This window comes from Dipodomys merriami, unplaced genomic scaffold, assembly GCF_024711535.1.
Source record: "Dipodomys merriami isolate MVZ:Mamm:240054 unplaced genomic scaffold, mDipMer1.0.p SCAF_16, whole genome shotgun sequence".
NCBI lineage: Eukaryota > Metazoa > Chordata > Mammalia > Rodentia > Heteromyidae > Dipodomys > Dipodomys merriami.
In genome coordinates this window covers 12,295,333-12,316,664 of record NW_027202937.1, presented here as the reverse complement: position 1 = coordinate 12,316,664, position 21,332 = coordinate 12,295,333, and the positions used below count along the sequence as shown (strand labels likewise).

Sequence of the window (21,332 nt, the reverse complement as noted above, 5' to 3'; positions counted from 1 at the left end):
CACTGCTTCAGGATCTGCCCTGAGTCTGGGTGAAAGTTCTGCCAAGCCCAGAGCCAGCTAAGTAATGCTGCCCCTGCTTCCATGCTGACATCTCACAGCATGATGTCTACTTGGCAGCAAAGGCTGACACATTTCACTAAAACAGGAGGTAAGAGGAGACCTTTTACTTATCTCTCTCTGTGATTCTCTCAGTGTCCTTATCTCACTCTCTCTCCTCTCTCTCTCTCCATCTGTCTTGAATCTAGGGCTTCTTACAAACTGAGCTTGCTTGCCAAGCCTCTACTCTACCACTAGAGCCACAAGTCAAGCCCAGCCTTTTTACTGGTTACTTGAAGATGAAATCTCTCAGATTTCACTGCCCAGGCTGGCTTTGAACTATGATCCTCACATCTCAGCCTCCTCAGTAGCTAGGATTCCAAGTGTGAGCCAGCAGTGCCTAGCCAGTGCATAGTTTTCTTAGTAATCTCAGTAAGATATACTTCACATAAAGCAACCATTTTAATCCCTCAGCATTAAGTAATTCACAGTATTACAAAAATAAATCATATTACATTTCACTTAAATTGTATTAATATAATGTAAAGTGTACTATTTCATTTACATTACTATATATTTTCTCCTTCCTGGGGCTTGAACTGAGGGCCTTGGCACTGTCCCTGAGCTTCTTTGGTTCTAGGTTAGGCTAGCAGTCTACACTTACACCACAGTCCACCTCAGCTTTTTCCAGTACTTTATTGGAGATAAGAGTCTCATAGACTTTCTTTCAGGGTTGGCATTGAATCACAAACCTCACATCTGAACCTCCTGAGTGCCTAGGATGACAGCTGTGAGCCACCAGCCCCTGGCTGATTGTCATGATTATAAAGCTAACTACTCAGGAGGCTGAGTGCAGAAGTATCAAGGTTTGAGACCAGCCTGACCAGAAAAGTTGAAGAGACTCTCAGCAATTACACGAAGATAGAATAGGACTCCACGTGAGTGTCAAGGGGGAGAGCACCAGCCTAGCAAGCTGGACACCTGAGTTCCAACTCCAGAAACACCGCCACCCCTCAGCGGCCCGGCCTTCAAAGGGCGGGTGGCGCCCTCTAGGATCGCGGCTCCCACACAGCCCTGGTTGCCAGCTTGCAGAGCTGTTGAGAGGCAGATGCCAGCTTCACTTTCACTATGTCCACTGATGCCTTCCTCCTCCTTCAGGCCTGCAGGTTGGTTGCCGCTGACTCCAGGTGCCCAGGGCCCCTGCCCTCGCCTCCCCACCTAGCAAGCCTGCTCCTGTAGCTGTGATGGGCTGTGAAGCCTGGACACGGTCAGAACCCAGGTACAGGAAGAGAAGTCAGGAGCTCATGATGTCCCAGGAGGGAGGAGGAGAGGCAGGAACAAATGCTGTGCCTCTCAGACCACACAAAGCAGCTGTGTCACACTGCAGGAGAAAAGAACACGCACAACAATGCAGATCAGTCACTGTTAGCGACACACTCTGAGCAGGCCACTAACACCCAATGCACAGACCCTGCAACTACAACACAGCCTTCCCTGCGCCTCAGCCCTGCCACCCATTTAGGGTCTCCAGGTTGTCACCTTTTTCAGCTCTGAGGGAAGCATCAGAACCCTGGTCACTGTCGTCTCCTGTGGTGGAAGAGAGGAACTGGTTAGAGAACACAGGCGTCACTGGAGGAATTCCGGGGTGCATGAGTTCCCACAGGTCCTGTCTGCACCACAACAAAGGTCACCTCCTCCCCCATGGCACTCACTTGCAGCCTTATCATAGCCTTCTCTCTTGTCACCTGTAGGAGAAACACCATGTGAGAGGCAGGACAAAGCAGTGCCATGAGGACCTGTATGAACCCCTAGCCTTGACTGCCACGCCGACCCCAGTAGAGTCTGCTTAGCATGGGAAACCATCTATCAGACCATGACAGGGGCTTCGAGACCTATCTCTGAGTTTTGGGACTTTACCGAAGTCTACCTCAGAGAATGGGGCTTTACAGAAACCTATCTCCAAGTTTTGGGACTTCACCGAAGTCTACCTCGGAGAATAGGGCTTCTAAGAGGCCTACTCCTGGGAAATTCTGGAAAAACCCCTGGGAAAAGATGTGTTTCTGTCTTTCTTCTCCTCATAAGAGTGCCTATCAGGGGCTGGGAAGGTGGCTCAGTGGTAGAGCGCTTGCCTTGCACGCTCAAGGCCCTGGGTTCGATTCCTCAGCCCCACATAAGCAAAAAGAAAAAAGCCGGAAGTGGCGCTGTGGCTCAAGTGGTAGAGTGCTAGCCTTGAGCTGAAGAGTTGAGGGACAGCACCCAGGCCCAGAGTTCAGGCCCCACGACCGGACCAAAAAAAAAAAAAAAGAGTGCCTATCAATCTTTTACTGTTTCTGCTGTTCATTGTACTTACTCATTGTCAACGTTCCCTTATTCAAAGCTCTTTCTTAAAAGTGTTGATGACTCTAATATCTGATGAGTGTCTTAAAAATATGACTAACTCACCAGAGTTAAGTGCTACCCTGAAACCCCTCTTATGAAGGCTAGTAGACAAGTTATAAGTAAATATAAAAGTATTGGGGGTTTCACAAAGTCACTCCAGCAGAAGGAATTGTAAGAAATTTACAAGAAGCTGTAGGCGCGGCTAGAACAGAAGGAATGTATGGCAATTGCTGAGATAACTACTTAGGAGAAAGAACTTCCTGGTACTCTCATTTACTAAGAGACTTGCTAGATCTAGGCCTCCCTAACCTTACTATTAAAGAAGGAACAGGAAAAATCTTATGGGATAATTAAGGCCTCTATAGAAATAAGGTAATGGTGAGATGGTGACAAACGTCGAAACCCATTATATTTCTTAGAGATAAGCCGGAAAGAAGTGCCTTTCAGGAGACCAGCTGGTGACCACCTAAGAATGAAGCCCTGCAGCAAGATTGTGTAAACTTTTGCCCTTTCAGGCGACCAGCTGGTGACCATCCAAGAACGAAGCCTTGCAGCAAGATTGTGTAACCTTTTGCCCCTTTTCTTATGAAGACTTCTGTTATAAACGTTTGTTATCCTCTGCATTAAAGGGCACTCAGCATTCAGCATCCACTCCTAATGTGTGTGAGTTGTCTGTTTGCCATCTCCCCATCCTATTCCAGGTTCCTCCCCTAGGTATCCTCCATCGTCCCGACAGAATCCGGTCCGCGGCAGGTGGCGCCCAACGTGGGGCATGAAGCGGGTCAAGAAGCAGTCTCTTCAGTCAAGGAACCTTGGGAGGTAAGCATCTCTCTCATTTCTTTTCACCTGGAATAGTGGTCAGAAGCTCGTTGGGGTGCTGCAGGCCCCTCAGTTGTGGCTGAGAAAGATAACGAGTAAATCATGGGGAATTCATCTTCTAAGAATAAGGATAGTTTGTCTCTATTTTAAAACATATACTCCACAGCAGCAGTGGGAGAACAAACTAATCCTTGGTTCCCACAGGAAAAAGGAAACCATTGAAAAAGTGAATGTAAATCTAAGTTCCATAAAGACGGAACTCCTCCTTTGAGAGGAAACAAAAAAACGGAAAAAGGGAACCATTGGAAAAGTGAATGTAAATCTAAGTTCCATAAAGACGGAACTCCTCCTTTGAGAGGAAACAAACAAACAAACAAACAAAAAAACAGAAAAAGGGAACCATTGAAAAAGTGAATGTAAATCTAAGTTCCATAAAGAGGGAACTCCTCTTCAAGAGAAACAAAAAATGGACAGAGGGGCAACCAGCCCCTCCCCAAGAGAATAAGAAACAGTTAGATCATTTGATACAATTTTCATATTTCAGGAATGGTGAAAGCCTGCAGGTGTGGTCTTGGGGCTGGCGGAGAGTCTTGGGGGACACGCTATAAGACTGCCAGTGGGGCCAGTGGGAGACGTCCCCTGGACCCCTGGGTGGGGCTGTCCTCGAGATCGGGTAGAGGGGGTTCGAGTCCCCCTGATTGGCCTATTCTCTCTGGTTGGAAGCCCTTCTGGACAGACTGTCTGACCAGCAGTCTGACGCGCTTGCTGTCTGTCTTGAGTGTGCGTATATGTCTTCTGTTAACTGTAATTTGAATCTTACGCACGCAGCCCGGGGGCTGGTGGATGAGGGGCTTACTGATCCCCTAGACCAGAGGAAGAGTGCACATTTCCCACTTAATTGCCCCTTCCACCCTTTTAGAATTCCAGGAGTGCCCGGACCAGATCGCCCACCTCCCCAGAGAAAGCGTGACCAAGTGCGCATACATTACCAACCCCCATATGCAGCAGTGTGTGTGTGTGTGTGTGTGTGTGTGTGTGTGTGTGTGTGTGTAATTTTAACTTCTTTTTCTTTCTTATCTCAGTTTTATTAATTTGGACACTCCTTGTCCCAGAGATGGGGCAAGGACAAAGCAAGCTTACTCCTCTCAACCTCCTGCTCAGTCATTTCAAAGAGGTAAAAGAGAGGGGGTATAATTTGAGTACAATTGAAAATCTCAGAAGAATCTAAAAAGAAAAATTCTCTAGAATAAATAGAGGGGGTTCGAGTCCCCTGGTAAGTGGTGAGATGTCACCCCATTCACTGAGACCTGATGTTGTCTTTGTGGCCACTTGTTTGTCTTGTTTAGTGTGTGTGTTCGTTTTATGTTTTCTGAGGTAGGAAACTTTTGGGTGAGTGTGGCAGGCTCACTCAGCAGACTCTGGATTCAGCTTGCCGAATGAAAACAGCACAGAGATTCAAAAGATTAATTAGTGAATTGCCTTGCTAACAAGCAAGCTCTGGGAAAATGAAGCCCAACAAAGGTACCTAGTTTAAAAGAAATACTGTCTTAAATTTTTGTTTAAAAACTTTAAGTAATATACGTACAACTGATTTTGATTTTTGCGCGCTTTAAGATCTGTGTGTTTTGTGTGTGTCTGTGAACGTGTTCAAAGATAAAAAATTGTCAGCATGCTGTAACAATTGGGTGAGTTTAAATTTAAAATTCAAAAGGTTATGAGGTTTGGACATTACCAAAAAATTTTAAAAATCTTCACATTGTTTTAAATGGCTTTTTAAAAGGTTCTTTAACTTGCAAATTAGAAAATCTGGTATTTTAAAAACTAATATTTTAAAATGCATAAGACTGTTTATACTGTAATCAAGTTATCTGGCTTAACAAAAATGCCTTGGCATGGGCTGGGAAGGTGGCTCAGTGGTAAAGCACTTGCCTTGCATGCTTGAGGCCCTGGGTTCGATTCCTCAGCACCCATAAGCAAACAACAAGCCGGAAGTGGTGATGTGGCTCAAGTGGTAGAGCGCTAGCCTTGAGCTGAAGAGCTGAGGGGCAGCGCCCAGGCTCAGAGTTCAGGCCCACGACTGGACCCAAAATAAAAACCAAAACAAAATCCTCTTTAGCCAGGTGCTGGTGGCTCACACCTGTAATCCTAGCTACTCAGGAGGCTGAGATCTGAGGATCGCGGTTCAAAGCCAGCCTGGGCAGGAAAGACCATGAGACTCCTATCTCCAATAAACCACCAGAAAACCAGAAGTGGCGCTGTAGCTCAAGTGGTAGAGCGCTCGCCTTCAGCTGAAGAGCTGAGGGACAGTGCCCAGGCCCAGAGTTCAAGCCCCACGACCGAAAAAAAAAAATGCATTGGCAGTTTGGGATTTAATTACCTTGGCTAAAATTTGGGGATAAATATTAGAAATTTAAATGTAAAAGTTAGTTTAACACTGTCAAAGATGTTACCTGTTCTGTCTGTCTAAAACTGTGTATTTCATTCGAGAACCAAGAGAAGAGACAGGGGGAAAAACTTAGAAGCCAACAGAAGACCTATCTTTAGGGGTAAGGGGTGAACAAGCAGAAGTGCAGTTCAGCTGGTCATGCATGGTGGGACAGGCCCTGGGAGGAGTCCACCCATGGTGAGGCAAGCTGGCACAAATGAAGTTCATCTAACCCTAAAGAGTCGGATTGGGTGTGTGCCTGCCTATTCCATAGGAGGGGCCAAGTGGCCCATCGTTGTTCTGTCTCTTTTCCCTGCGGGTAGCCACTGAAAACATGATGGCTAAAATGAGTGATGTGATGATCTGATTAGTATTGCTAAAACTTCCCCTTGGATGTGTTAACATTAAAATTAGGAAGGCCTTAAAAAGAGGGTAAAAATTATTTGTATAATGTGGCTTACTTTCAATTATGTTCTACAATTAGGATGTTTTTTTTTAATTTTTTTATTGTAAAGATACTATACAGAGGGTTACAGTTACATGAGTAAGGTAATGAGTACACTTCCTCTTGAACATTGTTACCCCCTCCATTGTTTTCCCCCTACCATCCCCTCCCTCCCTCCCTTCCCCAAGGTTCTTTTTTTTTTTTTTTTATTGTGATTAAGTGATTACTTAATTTCCGGAAATTCACAGTATTGTGGAATAATGATGCTCATTTAAAGTCACAAGTTCATTCTAACTTTCCTGGAGCAAATTGTCTATCACAGTCTGTAATATATAACGGTGCTCACATGTTATATACCATATATGTGATCAGCAGCATGGGGATATTTGGTAGTGGTTCAACCAGATGAGTGGGAGTTCTTTGTTTCTTTGAGTGGGAGTTCTTTGTTTCTTAAGTCCTGTTAGTTTTGTCATATCACCTAACATTTTGGATTTATCATCCACTTATCAGGGAGACCATGTACTGTTTGTCTCTTCGTTCTTGGCTTACCTCGCTCAACATGATTCCTTCTAGCTCCATCCATTTCCCTGCAAATGCCATTATTTTGTCATTTCTAATGGCTGCATAATATTCCATTGTGTATAGATACCACAATTTTTGGATCCATTCATCTGTGGTGGGGCATCTAGGTTGTTTCCATATCCTAGCTATTGCGAACAGTGCTGCAATAAACATGGAGGTGCACGTGTCCTTGTATATTGGTTCCTGTTGTTCAGGGTAGATGCCTAGAAGTGGTATGATTGGGTCGTAAGGGAGGTCAATCTTTAGCTTTCTAAGGACCCTCCAGACTGCTTTCCAAAGTGGTTGTATGAGTGTACATTCCCACCAGCAGTGTAATCGCGTTCCTTGTTCTCCACATCCCCTCCAGCATTTGTCGTTGGCTGATTTGTGGATGTGGGACATTCTGACTGGGGTAAGGTGGTATCTCAGGGTTGTCTTTATTTGCATTTCCTTCACCACCAGGGATGATGAACATTTCCTCATGTGTTTCTTTGCCATTTTTATTTCTTCATTTGAGAAGTCCCTCTTTAGTTCCCTTGCCCATTTAGTAATTGGTTTGTTTGGTTTGGGAGGGATTAGTTTCTTGAGTTCCCTGTATATACAGGATGTTAACCCCTTGTCTGATATATTGCTGGTAAATATTTTTTCCCAATTAGTTGGTTGTCTTTCTAGCTTGGTTGCGATAGCTTTATCTGTGCAGAACCTTTTTATTTTAAGGTAGTCCCATTTGTCGAGTCTCTCTCCAATTTGTTGTGACCCTGGGACTCTGTTCAGGAAGTTCCTTCCTGTGCCTATTAGTTCGAGTGTCTCTCCTACTCTGTCCTGCAGTAGTTTCAGAGATTCAGGTTTAATGTTAAGGTCTTTAATCCATTTTGAGTTGATGTTGGTGCATGGTGATAGGCTGGGGTCCACTTTTAGTTTTCTGCATGTGGCTGCCCAGTTTTCCCAGCACCAGCGGTTGAAGAGGCTGTGTTTCTTCCATTGTATGTCTTTGGCTCCTTTGTCGAATATCAGCTGGCTGTAGGCCTGTGGATTTATTTCTGGATCTTCTATTCTGTTCCATTGGTCTTCGGGTCTGTTTTTGTGCCAGTACCATGCTGTCTTTGTTATTATAGCTCTGTAGTAGAGTTTGAAGTTCGGCATGGATAGCCCTCCCATATTGTCTTTATCCCCTAGAATTGTTTTGGCTATTCTAGGTCTTTTGTTGTTCCATATGAATTTTTGGACTGTTTTCTGTATTTTAGTGATGTACGTCATTGGGATTTTAATAGGAATTGCGTTGAATTTGTATATTAGTTTTGGAAGTATTACCATCTTTACTATATTAAGTCGGCCTATCCAAGAGCATGGGAGGTCTTTCCATTTCCTAGTGTCTTCTGCAATTTCTTTCTTTAACTTTTTATAGTTCTCATTAAATAGTTCTTTTACATCTTTGGTTAGGTTAATTCCTAAATATTTTATTTTTCGGGAGGTTATTGTGAATGGGGTTGCTCCCTTTATTTCCCTCTCTTCCTGTACATTATCAATGTATAGGAAGGCAACTGATTTTTGTGGGTTTATTTTGTATCCTGCTATTTTGCCGAAGTGATTTATGATTTCTAAGAGTTTGGGGATGGAGTTTTTGGGATCGTGGAGGTATAGTATCATGTCGTCTGCAAAAAGGGACAGCTTAACTTCTTCTTTCCCTATGCGGATCCCTTTAATGTCTTTTTCTTGCCTTATTGCCCTGGCTAAGGGTTCTAGGACTATATTGAAGAGGAGTGGAGACAGTGGGCATCCTTGCCTTGTTCCTGATTTTAGGAGAATTGGTTGTAGCTTTTCCCCATTAAGTATAATATTGGCTATTGGTCTGTCATAAATGGCTTTTATTGTTTTTAGAAATGTTCCTTCTATTCCTATTTTCTCCAGAGCTTTTAGCATGAATGAATGTTGAATTTTGTCAAAGGCCTTTTCTGCATCTGTGGCGATAATCATGTGATTCTTGACCTTGGCTCTGTTGATATGTTGGATTACATTTATTGACTTACGTATGTTAAACCATCCCTGTGTCTCTGGGATGAAGCCTACCTGGTCATAGTGAATTATTTTTTTTATGTGTTTCTGGATTCTGTTAGCTAGAATCTTGTTAAGGATCTTTGTATCTGTGTTCATCAAGGAGATTGGCCTGTAATTCTCCTTTTTGGTTGGGTCTTTGCCTGGTTTGGGGATGAGTGTGATATTGGCTTCGTAGAATGAGTTTGGGATAGCTCCCTCCTTCTCTGTTTCTCTGAAGAGCTTGAGGAGTATGGGTATTAGTTCTTGTTTAAAGGTCTTATAGAATTCTGCTGTGAATCCATCTGGTCCTGGGCTTTTTTTTGTTGGAAGACTTTTGATAGCTTCCTGTATCTCATTATAGGATATTGGCTTATTTAATTGGTTAACTTCTTCTTTGCTCAGTTTGGGCAACTTGTATTTCTCTAAAAATGCATCCATTTCTGCCCGATTTTCTTCCTTTAGAGAGTATAGCTTTTGAAAGTAGTCTGTTAGAATTGTTTGGATATCTTGGGTAGGTGTTGTGATGTTTCCCGTGGCATCCCTAATCCTATTAATATGGGTTTCCTCTCTTCTTTTTTTAATTAATCTAGCCAATGGGCCATCAATTTTGTTTATGTTTTCAAAGAACCAGCTTTTTGTTTGGTTTATTTTGGTTATGGTTTTCTGATTTTCTAATTGGTTAATCTCTGCTTTTAATTTGGTTATCTGGCTTCGTCTAGTAGCTTTAGGTCCCATTTTTTCTTGTTTTTCTAGCTGTTTTAATTGCAACATGAGATTATTTACTTGGTCTGTCTCCATTCTCTTGATGTGGGCACTGAGGGCAATAAATTTGCCCCTCAGGACTGCTTTTGCTGTGTCCCACAAGTTTCTTTGTGAGGTGTTTTCATTTTCATTGAGTTGTAGGAAATGCTTTATTTCTTCTCTGATCTCTTCTGTTATCCAGGCATTGTTAAGGAGTGTGCTGTTCAATTTCCATGTATTAGAGAAATTTCTGCGGTATGCTTTGTTATTGAGAACTAGCTTGATTCCACTGTGGTCAGATAGGATACAGGGGATTATGTCGATCCCTTTGTATTTGGTTAAGTTCCTTGCATGAACTATGATATGGTCTATTTTGGAGAAAGTTCTGTGAGCTGCTGAGAAGAATGTGTACTGTGTTGTTTTAGGGTGAAATACTATGTAGATGTCAGTTAATTCCGCTTGAAGTATGGCCTCTCTTAATTCGGTAGCTTCTTTGCCAATCCTCTGGTTGGTAGACCTGTCCTTTGGTGAGAGTGGTGTGTTAAAGTCTCCTAGTATTATCGTATTGGGATCTATTTTATTCTGTAAGTTTGAGAGCATTTGTTTGACATATCTGGGTGCACCAATATTTGGGGCATATAAGTTGATGATGGTTATATCCTCCTCTTGGATTGTTCCCTTTATTAATATGTAGTGTCCGTCCTTGTCTTTCTGTACTGATTTTAATGAAAAGTTTATTTTGTCAGATATCAGGATAGCTACACCTGCTTTCTTACTGGGGGCGTTTGATTGGTAGATCCTTTTCCACCCCTTCACTCTGAGTTTGTTTGTATGTTTGGCTGAGAGGTGGGTCTCCTGAAGGCAACAGATGGATGGGTCTTGTTTTCTGATCCAGTCCTCAGTTCGTTTTCTTTTAATTGGCGAATTCAGCCCATTTATATTAAGAGAAAGTATAGAGAGATGCATTGTTGTTCCTGCCATTCCGCTTTCCTAAGTTTTTCTTCTTTCCTTTCCTCCTGTGCTTGCTCAGTTAGACTTTGAGTAATGCCTGTTTGGGGCAGGCCCCAGTTCCTGGTTGCTTTCTTCAGGTTGTGTCCCCCTCTTAGAATTCTTTGTAATGCTGGCTTAATGTTTATGTATTCATTTAGTTTTTCTTTGCTATTAAAAGTTTTCAGTTCTCCATCGAATGTGAATGCTAGCTTTGCCGGGTAGATCAGTCTGGGTTGGCAGTTATTGGCTCTCAGGGCTCGTATGGTGCTTTCCCAGGCTTTTCTTGCATTCATTGTTTGTGTGGAAAGATTTGCAGTAATTCTTATTTTTTTCCTGTTGTAGTATAGCTCCTTCTTCATTTTTGCTGCATGCAGGATTGTTTCCTTATTATTCAGATCTATCATTTTTACTATAATGTGTCTAGAAGTGTTTCTCCTGGGGTCTTGCTTGTTGGGTGTTCGATAAGCTTTTGTGATGTAGTTAAGATGGTCGTTTTTGAGGTGGGGAAAATTTTCATTGATTATCTTGTTAAATAGGTGTTGCATTCCCTTGTTCTGGAATTCCTCACCTTTGTCCACTCCAATTATGCGAAGGTTAAATTTTTTAGCATTATCTGCTTGCTCTTGAATATCCCTTTGGTTTAATTTGAGTGATTTTTCCATATCTGTCACTTTTTGGTCCAGTTGGTGTATTCTGTCTTCTGTATCTGACACTCTACCTTCCATTTCATTCACTCTGTTGACAGTGGCTTCTATTGTGGTTTGCATGGAGGAAATGGATCCCTTTATGGATTCAATGTTGGTTCTCAGAGTACTGATCTCACCTCTCAATGAGGTATGCATTACCTCTAATTTGGCGTTTATCTCACTTCTTACTGAGGTTTGTGCAGCTTCTATTTTTGCATGCATCTCTTGTTTGATACCCTGTATCTCTTTGGATAGTTCATCCTTGTGCTCTTTCAATTTCTGATCAATTTCTCGCTTTATTTCTTGAGTCATTGCCTCCAGCAACCCTTGGATGTAGCTTTTGTCCTCCATTCCTACTTTGCTCCCACTGGGGCTCTCCCCTGCGTGGCTGCTGGCTTTTGAGGTGAGCTTGCTGTCCTGGGTGGTGGTAAACCTTGTGATTTTTCTCTGTGATTTTCACATGGAGGTTCAGGAGACTGCTCTTCAATTTTGTTTTGGTGTGTCTGTCTTTGCTTGGTTGCTGATTCTGTATTGGTAGAGAGAGTCTGTGCCTGATCTGGGTTCTGTTGGGAGCCTATTTCCAGCTGCTATTCTGACTTACTTAGGATTCTCAGCTCTCTGCTGTAGATTGCTGGCAGTTCCCGCCTTTGGAAGGGTTGAGCAGCCTAGACTGCTTGTGTTTGCTCCTACGGGTGCTCTTGTGAAGAACAGATGCTCTGGATGCACTCTCCCAAATACTGGAGTCTGCTATGGGCTCCTGATGTGTTTTTGTTTGTTTGTTTTGGGCTGGTTGTGGGCTTGAACTCTAGGTTTGGGTGCTGTCCCTCAGCTTTTCAGCTCAAGGCTGGCACCCTACCATTTGAGCCACAGCACCACTTCTGACCCTTTTTGCTTTTGTGATGCTGAGGAATCAGATCCAGGGCCTCATACATCCAAGACTATCACTCTATTGCTGAGCCGCCTTAACAGTCTGAGCTCCTGCTTACTATCAGGTGCTGGCAGCCTGTGTTGCCCAATTCCCAGTCTAGGGTATATGGGTGGAGTTTTGGTGGGGTTTGGGCTTTTCTTGTCCTGGGCCTCCAGGTCTTTTGTTGTCACAGGCGTGCTTCCCGGGGAGTGTTGTTTCCTGGTTTTCTCCCCTCTGTTGAGGCGTATGCTCAGCTTTTTACTTCAATTGGGAGGAGTTGGTTGTGTTGTTCAGGTGCCGGATCCCCGGGCCTGGTTCCGGCCCCAGCCTGGAGCGCGCTTGTTAGGCCTGTGCTGATGTGTATACCACCTAGGTTATACAGCCTGGGGGACACAGTTCAAATTTCTTCTACTGTTGGTAGTCTTGACCCAGGGGCGTTGTTCCTGGCTTGGGCATTTAAGCTCCCTTCCAGGGGCGCTCTTGCTCTTGCCTGGCCAGCTGAGTGTGCTCCACGGGCTGGTGGAGCTCTCAAACAGTTCCCAGTTTTAGTGGGTCCTGTGGTCCGGGTGTTGGGGTAGGGAGTCTAGGTCAGGGTCTGGGGATTCCCTCCAGCTCTGGTCTCCCTTGAGGGATACACTTCCCCTGTGGGGTACTCACCCTGGAGCTGGTTGTTTCTGTGTGGTGTAGGTCATCAGTTGTTGTTGCAATCCGGGCTGGGTTGGGCGGTGGTGGCTCTGTGTGATTCTTTTCTGTCTCTGCCTCTGTCGAAGCTGTCGGGTCAAAAGTGTCCACGCTTAGGCAGCTTCTTCGCGGTACCTCTGGGGCCAGAGCGCCCCGCCGGGTCATTGCGATCGCGATTGGGTGGGCAGCGATCGGGCGGGCGGCGATCAGGCGGGCGGGTGGTCTGCCCACAGGTCCCTTTGTCGGTCCCTTTGTCGCGCTGCTGGTGCTGAGCGGCTTTGGCGGGATGGAGCCTCTCTGCTCAGGTGGAGAGTGAGGGGTGGGGGTGGGATCCTCGTGGAGACTCCCGGCTGGTAGGTTTCTCTGTTCCTGGCGATCAGCTGTTCTGCAAACCAGTACCTGGTGATCTGAAAGCGGCCCCCTGTGTCTCTGCTGTGTCTCTTGGGGCTCCCGCAGCCCCCGCCGGGCCGGCTGGCCGGCTGCTTGGCGCACTGCCGCACAGCCAGTAAAGGTTGGGGGAGGGGTCTTCGCTTTTCTCTGTTCTGAAATTCTTCTTTTCCTCTCTTTCTTTTTTTGTTGTTCTCCGCCTCTGGTTTTTCTCTAAGTGTTCGTCTTTTTGTTGTTGTCGGTCTCTTGGGGAGATTAAGCATTGGAACTCGAACTCTCTTTTTGGTTGGAGAGAGCTGTGGCGTTTCCCTACTGCCCCGTCGCCATCTTGGTCCCCCCCAATTAGGATGTTTTTAAAAGTTATAAAGATGTTAAATCTAGCTTTGTAGTATAGTAAAGGTGACTGTAATTCTTGCATTAAGGAAAATTGTCATGAGTTTAAAAATCTTAATGTGGGGCTGGGAGGATGGCTCAGTGGTAGAGCGCTTGCCTTGCATGCCTGAGGCCCTGGGTTCGATTCCCCAGCACCACATATGCAAAAAAAGAAAAAAGCCAGAAGTGGCGCTGTAGCTCAAGTGGTAGAGCGCTAGCCTTGAGCTGAAGAGCTGAGGGACAGCACCCAGGCCCAGAGTTCAGGCCCCACGACTGGACCCAAAAAAAAAAAAAAAATCTTAATGTGTGTCTGTTTTAAAACAAGCAGCCAAGAGACAATGATTGACACTTGGCCTCAAGATTTCAAGGGATCTTTTCAAAATACAAATAAAAACTAAAGTATAAAATATTAAAGGTGATTAATAAGAGGTTTAAAAAAATAGGGAATGGATTTTTGGTTATAAAGTTTAAAAGTAAAATTGTTTTTAATATTTGCCTCAAAGTGCACAAAGAAAAAATTAGGATTACCAAAAGAATTGCTATTCTAGTTTGCTCTTATAGGTTTTTTTTAGCAGTTTCCAGCAGAGCCCAGAGCAAAGCACAGAGGATTCTTACAAGTTTGTCAGATGTAACTTTGACACTTAATAAGTTTCAGGTAAGTGCATGCTTAAAAGCTACTTCTATGTTGACCACCTTGTTGCTTTTAATTGGAGTAAAGTGGCCTTTTATAAGACTCACTGATCTACACATGAAGAAATGTTCAACATCCCTAGCCATAAAAGAAATGCAAATCAAAACAACATTGAGATATCACCTCACTCCAGTTAGAACAGCAAAAATCAAGAACTCTAACAACAACAGATGCTGGAGGGGATGTGGACAGAAAGGAACCTTACTTCATTGTTGGTGGGAATGTAAACTTGTTCAACCACTTTGGAAAGCAGTATGGAGGTTCCTCAAAAGACTTCACATAGATCTCCCCTATGATCCAGCAATCCCACTTTTGGGCATTTACCCAAATGTTTACAAACAAGACCACACTAAAGCTACCAGCACAACTATGTTTATTGCAGCATTATTTACCATAGCTAAGATATGGAACCAACCCAGATGCCCCTCAGTAGATGAATGGATCAAGAAAATGTGGTATATATACACAATGGAATTCTATGCCTCCATCAGAAAGAATGACATTTCCCCATTTGTTAGGAAATGGAAAGGTTTGGAAAAAATTATATTAAGTGAAGTAAGCCAGGCCCAAAGAAGCATAGGTCCCATGGTTTCCCTTATTTGCAATATCTAGTATAGGTATGAGTCAAGCGGAAAAGGTCAGATAATGTGATGTTAGGAAAATGAACCCTTAAATATGTACTTTAATGTTTTCGTTTCTTTCATGCATGTGTTTCTAACACATTTATAAGATTATTTCTTTGTTGCTTTGTATGTCCCTCCCCCACAGTGTAACCCTATAATAATCACTATATTTGATGTCAGTATAACATGTGGAGAAGATGGGGACAAACAAGTCATTTAAGGATTCAGGTGGACCTGTTGCAACAATGAGAAGTACAAAATGTCATGTCAAAACCAGCTTTACAATGTCGGTGTGGGGGGGGAGGGGGGTATAATTGGGTGGGGGGAGGGGGGTAAAATTGGGTGGGGGGAGGGGGGAGGGGGGAAGGGAAGTGAAGGGTAAACAAAGGAGGAGGCTGCAATGCTTGGTAAGAAATGTATGCATTATCCTGCCCATGTAATTGTAGCCCCTCTGTACAGTATGTTCTCAAATAAAATAAAATACAATTTAAAAAAAAAAAAAGACTCACTGATCTGCAAACTGGTTCAAAGCCAGCCCGGGCGCAAAAAGGTCCCTGAGAGGCTGTCACCTCTATTCAGCCAGCAGAGTACTAGCCCTGGACTGAAGAGTCAGGGGACAGTACTCAAGCCCCAAGCTTGAGACTCACAGTGGCAGAGTACTAGCCCTGGACTAAAGAGTTAGGGGACAGTATTCAAGCCCCGAGTCTGGGACTCAAAGTGGCAGAGTGCTAGCCTTGAGCTGTAGAGCTGAGGGACAGTGCTCAGGCCCCGAGTTCAAGTTCAGCGACCAGCTAAAGGGAAATGCCAATGAGGCATTTATCCAGTGTAGAGAAGACACTCCTGGGACAAAAACAATGGAGGAGCATCCAGAGGCAGTAAGCCACTGCTTGGATGGCAAAAATGTCATATCCTAGAGTCATTTGTGCATGGCCCTTCAAAACTGGTCAGAGCCGGGAGGTCATGGGAAGAGTTTATAAGCATGCCTAATGTTCATGACTACCTTGTAAGGGACAGGAACTTGCCAGTCCTCTGTGATAGTAAAAAGCTAATGTTATAAAATGTGGGAGATAGCTTAAATCTTAACCCCTTTATGTGCCAAAAAGCTCTAATTGGCAGCTCCAATTGAGCTGACACTAGTTACATGAAATTCATCTGCCCAGGAAAAAGTTTGTAAACCTGAGAGAGTGTTTCTATTGATATCTGTCTTAGGCATTATTTGGGATCATTAGAGATCACATTCCTAAGCCATCTAGGAAGATGCTTTTGCAAACTAGAGTGCTATACAAGCTACACTGCTGTAGACAGAGAAAAGGTCTGTGCAGTTGTCAAAAGTTAAAAAATTATTCTTAATGACATCTAACCCTGATAGCCTCTTTGTAAAATAGGCTAAAGTTATAGGTCCCTCGCTAGGTAAGATCAATGCCCCTAAAGTCAGCTTGAAGAAGTTACAGAAGATTGACCTTCGCCCTTCTACCCCCATTTTAAGATCAAGGGTCCAGGGTCAGAAATTTTGGAGAAATGAGGCAATATAGATTTTAAAAAAAAGACATAAAAAATAGTGTTAACAGTTGTCGATGTACAAGTGTAAAAACTACATTTGTCAGAGATGGTTACAAGACTAAGCCTTCTGAGCCTTCTGTGTCTAATTACAAAAATATCTGGGTAGTAAAAAAGTTGTGATTTTAGTAAATTGTCCTGAGCTATTGTTTAAAGATCTTAAAAACCAGCAGGATCAAAGCCTGCCAAGCCTATAAAATTGAGTTAACTAATACACGGAGTCAGGACTGGTGGAAAAAAAAAAAAAGGGCAAATGCCACGCCGACCCCAGTAGAGTCTGCTTAGCATGGGAAACCATCTATCAGACCATGATAGGGGCTTCGAGACCTATCTCTGAGTTTTGGGACTTCACCGAAGTCTACCTCAGAGAATGGGGCTTTACAGAAACCTATCTCCAAGTTTTGGGACTTCACCGAAGTCTACCTCAGAGAATAGGGCTTCTAAGAGGCCTACTCCTGGGAAAAGGCTGGAAAAACCCCTGGGAAAAGATGTGTTTCTGTCTTTCTTCTCCTCATAAGAGTGCCTATCAATCTTTTACTGTTTCTGCTGTTCATTGTACTTACTCATTGTCAACGTTCCCTTATTCAAAGCTCTTTCTTAAAAGTGTTGACGACTCCAATATCTGATGAGTGTCTTAAAAATATGACTAACTCACCAGAGTTACCCTGAAACCCCTCTTATGAAGGCTAGTAGACAAGTTATAAGTAAATATGAAAGTATTGGGGGTTTCACAAAGTCAATCCAGCAGAAGGAATTGTAAGAAATTTACAAGAAGCTGTAGGCGCGGCTAGAACAGAAGGAATGTATGGCAATTGCTGAGATAACTACTTAGGAGAAAGAACTTCCTGGTACTCTCATTTACTAAGAGACTTGCTAGATCTAGGCCTCCCTAACTTTACTATTAAAGAAGGAACAGGAAAAATCTTATGGGATAATTAAGGCCTCTATAGAAATAAGGTAATGGTGAGATGGTGACAAACGTCGAAACCCATTATATTTCTTAGAGATAAGCCGGAAAGAAGTGCCTTTCAGGAGACCAGCTGGTGACCACCTAAGAATGAAGCCCTGCAGCAAGATTGTGTAAACTTTTGCCCTTTCAGGCGACCAGCTGGTGACCATCCAAGAACGAAGCCTTGCAGCAAGATTGTGTAACCTTTTGCCCCTTTTCTTATGAAGACTTCTGTTATAAAAGTTTGTTATCCTCTGCATTAAATCGCACTCAGCACTCAGCATCCACTCCTAATGTGTGTGAGTTGTCTGTTTGCCATCTCCCCATCCTATTCCAGGTTCCTCCCCTAGGTATCCTCCATCGTCCCGACAGAACCCGGTCCACGGCACTTGACCTCATGGGAAGTTTCTAGAAATGTGACCATAGAACCAAGGAAGCATCAGGAGAGAGGAGGGCAACAGTTGGGAAGAGAGACCCCAGGACCTCCTGGAGTGTGACCTCAGTGGGCACCTGAGTCCCTGTGGGCCTGAGTGCTGCAATCAGTTCCCATCACCACCCTCAGGAGGGGGAATTTTGTGTCCTTCGTTTTGCAGGTGATTTACAGAAGAGGAGCTGTCAGGCTGGGGAAGGCCCTGAGTGTGCTGCAACTTCCCATTAGGAGTGCAGCTCACACTTCTGCCTGGGGCCTGAAACCCACAAGTGGCCCAGGAACTCAGACCTCCACCTTCCTACCTCCAGTCCTCTTCCTCCACAGCACCAAAACCACCAAAGCTATAATAACCAGAACTGCAAAGATGCCCACGCCAATGACAATTCCAGTCTTGGGAATGGTGGGCCAAGCTGGCGGCTCTGGGAAGAGAAGGGAAAGGAGGATGAGCACTGTGAACCCAGCTCTCAGTCCTTACCTGCTGAGAGCTGCACATGCCTCCTGCTGTCTCTGAGCACAGCTGTGCTCTGTGCCCTCAGCCCTGCTTACCCCATGTCAGGCTGAGGGGCTCAGGCAGCCCCTCATGCTGCACATGGCATGTGTATCTCTGCTCCTCCCCAGAAGGCACCACCACAGCAGCCCACTTCTGGAAGCTTCCATCTCCTGCAGGCCTGGTTTCCACCAGCTCCATTTCCTGGGTCTGTTCCTCTCCATCCCGCAGCCAGGTCAGGGTGATCTCCGCAGGGTAGAAGCCCAGTGCCCAGCACCTCAGGGTCATCTTATGTTCAGAGGTGGGGTGGAGGGTGATGTGTGCCTTTGGGGGATCTGAGAAGAACCCAGAAATTCAGATGCATCTCCTTGCCTCCCATGGACCACCTTGCAGGTCAGGTGACCAACATAACACAGTGATTAGGGGCAGGGATGGATGATACAGGCTGGAACTAGGCTTCTGGAATCACCTCCTAAACCTTGCAGAGTCCTAGACTCAGTTGAGATCACCATGGCCAGAAGCTCCTGATTTCTCAAGAGTTACTTCACTCTGTCCTGGGTGGAGATAAGAGAGACTTTCTCCAAAAACCTGGAAGAGACTTCTAGCCACAATGGATCCTGGTTGAGGACAAATGCTGAGAGCCTCCTGGTGCTGCCCAGGGCCACTGCCAGAGTGGAAGGGGCCAGCTGCACACTTGTTTCAGGATAGTCTTCCCCTCCATGCTTGGAAAGATGGGGAGAGGGAAGAGAGGAAGATGGGAAGGGAGAGAAAGAGAGAGAGAGAGAGACAGACAGACAAAGACAGACAGACAGACAGACAGAGACACACACACAGAGAGAGCAAGAGAGAGAGAAAGAGAGAAAGAGAGAGACAGAGAGAGAGATAGTGTGTGTGTTTCAGTGTCGTGAGGTCAAGGTGGATTCCAGAGCCACTGTGTGACACAGCATGTGAAAGGCAGGGGCTCATGGTCCTCTGGGCAGGGAAGGGGTGTGGTGGGCTGGGTCCCTTTTCCTCTCTGGCTGTGGGAGTGGAGGGGGACTTCCACAAGAGATGGAGGAGTCCCCGGGCCCTGGTACCTGTGCGCTGCAGCGTCTCCTTGCCGTGCTCCAGGTATCTGCGCAGCGACTCCACGCATGTGCCCTCCAGGTAGGCCCTGCTGTGCTCGGCCGCACTGGCCTCCTCCCACTTGCGCCTGGTGATCTGAGCCGCCATGTCGGCCGCGGTCCAGGAGCTCAAGTCCTCGTTCAGGGCGATGTAGTCCTGGCCATCGTAGGCGTGCTGATAGTACCCGCGGAGGAGAAGGCCATCTGAGCTCACGTCGCAGCCAGACATTCTCTGGATGGTGTGAGAAGCTGCCCCGCCCCCACGGTCAGCCCGCGCCCCGCGGGGACTTTGGCCTACACGGAGAGGACACCGGCCCCACCCCGCGGCTCTTTCCCGGGGTGCCGGTCCCCCCGCAGCGCCCGCAGCCTGGGCTGAACCTCAGTCCTGAGACCCCGGGGGCTCGGGCTGGTCAGCGGGAGGCAGGGAGGGGTCGTGACCTCCGACCCGGCCGTAGCTCACCGTCCGCGCTCTGGTTGTAGTAGCCGAGCAGCATCTGCAGGTTCACTAGGTCATTCTGTGCTTGCTCCTTGTTGATCCGCGTCTCCCGCTCCCAGTACTCGGGCGGCTCCCGCTCCACCCACGGCGCCCGCGGCTCCATCCTGGGGTTCGCGGCGTCGCTGTCGAAGCGCACGAACTGCGCGTCGTCCACGTAGCCGACGGCGATGAAGCGGGGCTCCCCGAGGCCGGGCCGGGACACGGCGGTGTGGAAATACCGCAGGGAGTGGGGGCCTGCGGGCGGGCGCGGGTGAGAGCCGGGAGCGCGGCGGGAGAGGAGAAGGGGTTCGGCATGCGGGAGACGCAAAGGGGGTCCGAATGACCCCGGCGGCGCCCAGCGAGGACGGGTCAGACGGAGGAGACGGGGACGCGGCTGCCCGGGCCCTGCCCCCCGACGGCGCCCTCACCCCACCGCCACCCCTCGCTCTACCCTGCGGACTCGTGTTGCCCACGGGTCCCAGACTCACCCGCCCAGGTCCCGGCCAGCGCCAGCACCCACGACAGCAGCCGCAGGACGGTTCCGGGCGCCATGAGCCCAGCCCCAGAATCCGGGGAGAATCTGAGTGCCGGTAGCTCCGCGGGGACTTTAGAACCGGGAACCCCAGTGACACTGATTGGCTTCTCTAGAACCCGACAGCCAGTAGCGGCGAGAGCTGGTGCCGCGTCACCAGTGTCTGGGCAGAAGCGGCCGACACAGGTTGGAGAAGAAGTGAAACTGGGGAGACCTGGAATCCCCAGTGCTGAGCTTCCCCACCCAGAGCAGCTCTGGCTCTGAGACGCTGAGATCTAGGTCCGTGCACTTGGGTTTCGTCCTAGTCCCTGTCCCCCCGCACCAGCACTCTGTCCCAGCTACTTCTGGCTTTTGCCTGAGGGCCAAATCAGATATTCTGACAGAGTTTGTTTCTATGATCTCTGCACACATTCATTTCGACCTCAAAGGTATTTGTATCATATGGGTTCTGTCACTATTCACTGTTAGGACTGGGAATGTGCTTAGTAGTAGAGTACTTGCCTCACATGTTTGAAACTGGGGATCTATTCCTCAGCACCACATATACAAGAATGCCAGAAGTGGTGCTGTGGCTCAAGTGGTAGAGTGCTAACTACTTTGAGCAAAAGAAGCTCAGGAACAGTGCCCAGGACCTGAATTCAAGGCCCAAAACTGGCCAAAAAATAATAATAATAACTTCTAGATATGAAACAGTCTTTAAACCTAATGGCTCATGTCCTGTATCCTAGCTACTTGGGAATCAAAGATATGAGGATAGAGGTTCAAAGCCAGCCAGGGCAGGAAAGTCCCTGAGACTCTTATCTCCAATTAACTACCAGAAACTCAGAAGTGGTGCTGGGATTCTAAGTGCTGGAGTGCTAGCTTTGAGTGTAAAAGCTCAGGGAGAGCACCCAGGTCTGAGCTCAATCCCCCTTGACCAAAACAACAAGAGGCCTTCACAGTACTTGACTTGGGGCTGGGATTGTGGCTTAGGGGAAGAGTGCTTGCCTAGCATGCATGAAGCCCTGGGTTCTATTCCTCAG

General features: G+C 46.2%; 1 protein-coding gene across 2 annotated transcripts; it reads right to left on the bottom strand.

Annotated features, from left to right (window-relative positions):
* Positions 1 to 1,329: 1,329 nt before the first annotated feature.
* Positions 1,330 to 20,368, bottom strand: LOC138828289 (class I histocompatibility antigen, Gogo-B*0101 alpha chain-like). Of its 2 annotated transcripts, XM_070024279.1 has the most exons (8): positions 20,267 to 20,368; positions 19,764 to 20,033; positions 19,277 to 19,552; positions 18,260 to 18,535; positions 18,016 to 18,132; positions 1,749 to 1,781; positions 1,576 to 1,623; positions 1,330 to 1,417 (listed from the first exon to the last, which is right to left on the bottom strand). In XM_070024279.1, exons 1-8 carry the CDS (start codon positions 20,328 to 20,330, stop codon positions 1,413 to 1,415), a joined length of 1,089 nt encoding a protein of 362 aa, XP_069880380.1. In that variant the 5' UTR covers positions 20,331 to 20,368; the 3' UTR covers positions 1,330 to 1,412. The 2 variants fall into 2 exon arrangements, with proteins under 2 accessions (XP_069880380.1, XP_069880381.1); XM_070024280.1 differs by lacking the exons at positions 1,330 to 1,417; positions 1,576 to 1,623; positions 1,749 to 1,781 and adding an exon at positions 14,575 to 17,691.
* Between the last annotated feature and the right edge of the window lie 964 nt (positions 20,369 to 21,332).

Coding starts and splice junctions, on each gene's coding strand:
- LOC138828289 (XM_070024279.1), bottom strand. CDS start 20,330: ATGGCGCCCGGAACCGTCCTGCGGCTGCTGTCGTGGGTGCTGGCGCTG. Junction 18,536..19,276: donor GGAGACGCTGCAGCGCACAG/GTACCAGGGCCC, acceptor GGTTCTTCTCAG/ATCCCCCAAAGGCACACATC. Junction 18,133..18,259: donor GCCCCTCAGCCTGACATGGG/GTAAGCAGGGCT, acceptor TTCTCTTCCCAG/AGCCGCCAGCTTGGCCCACC.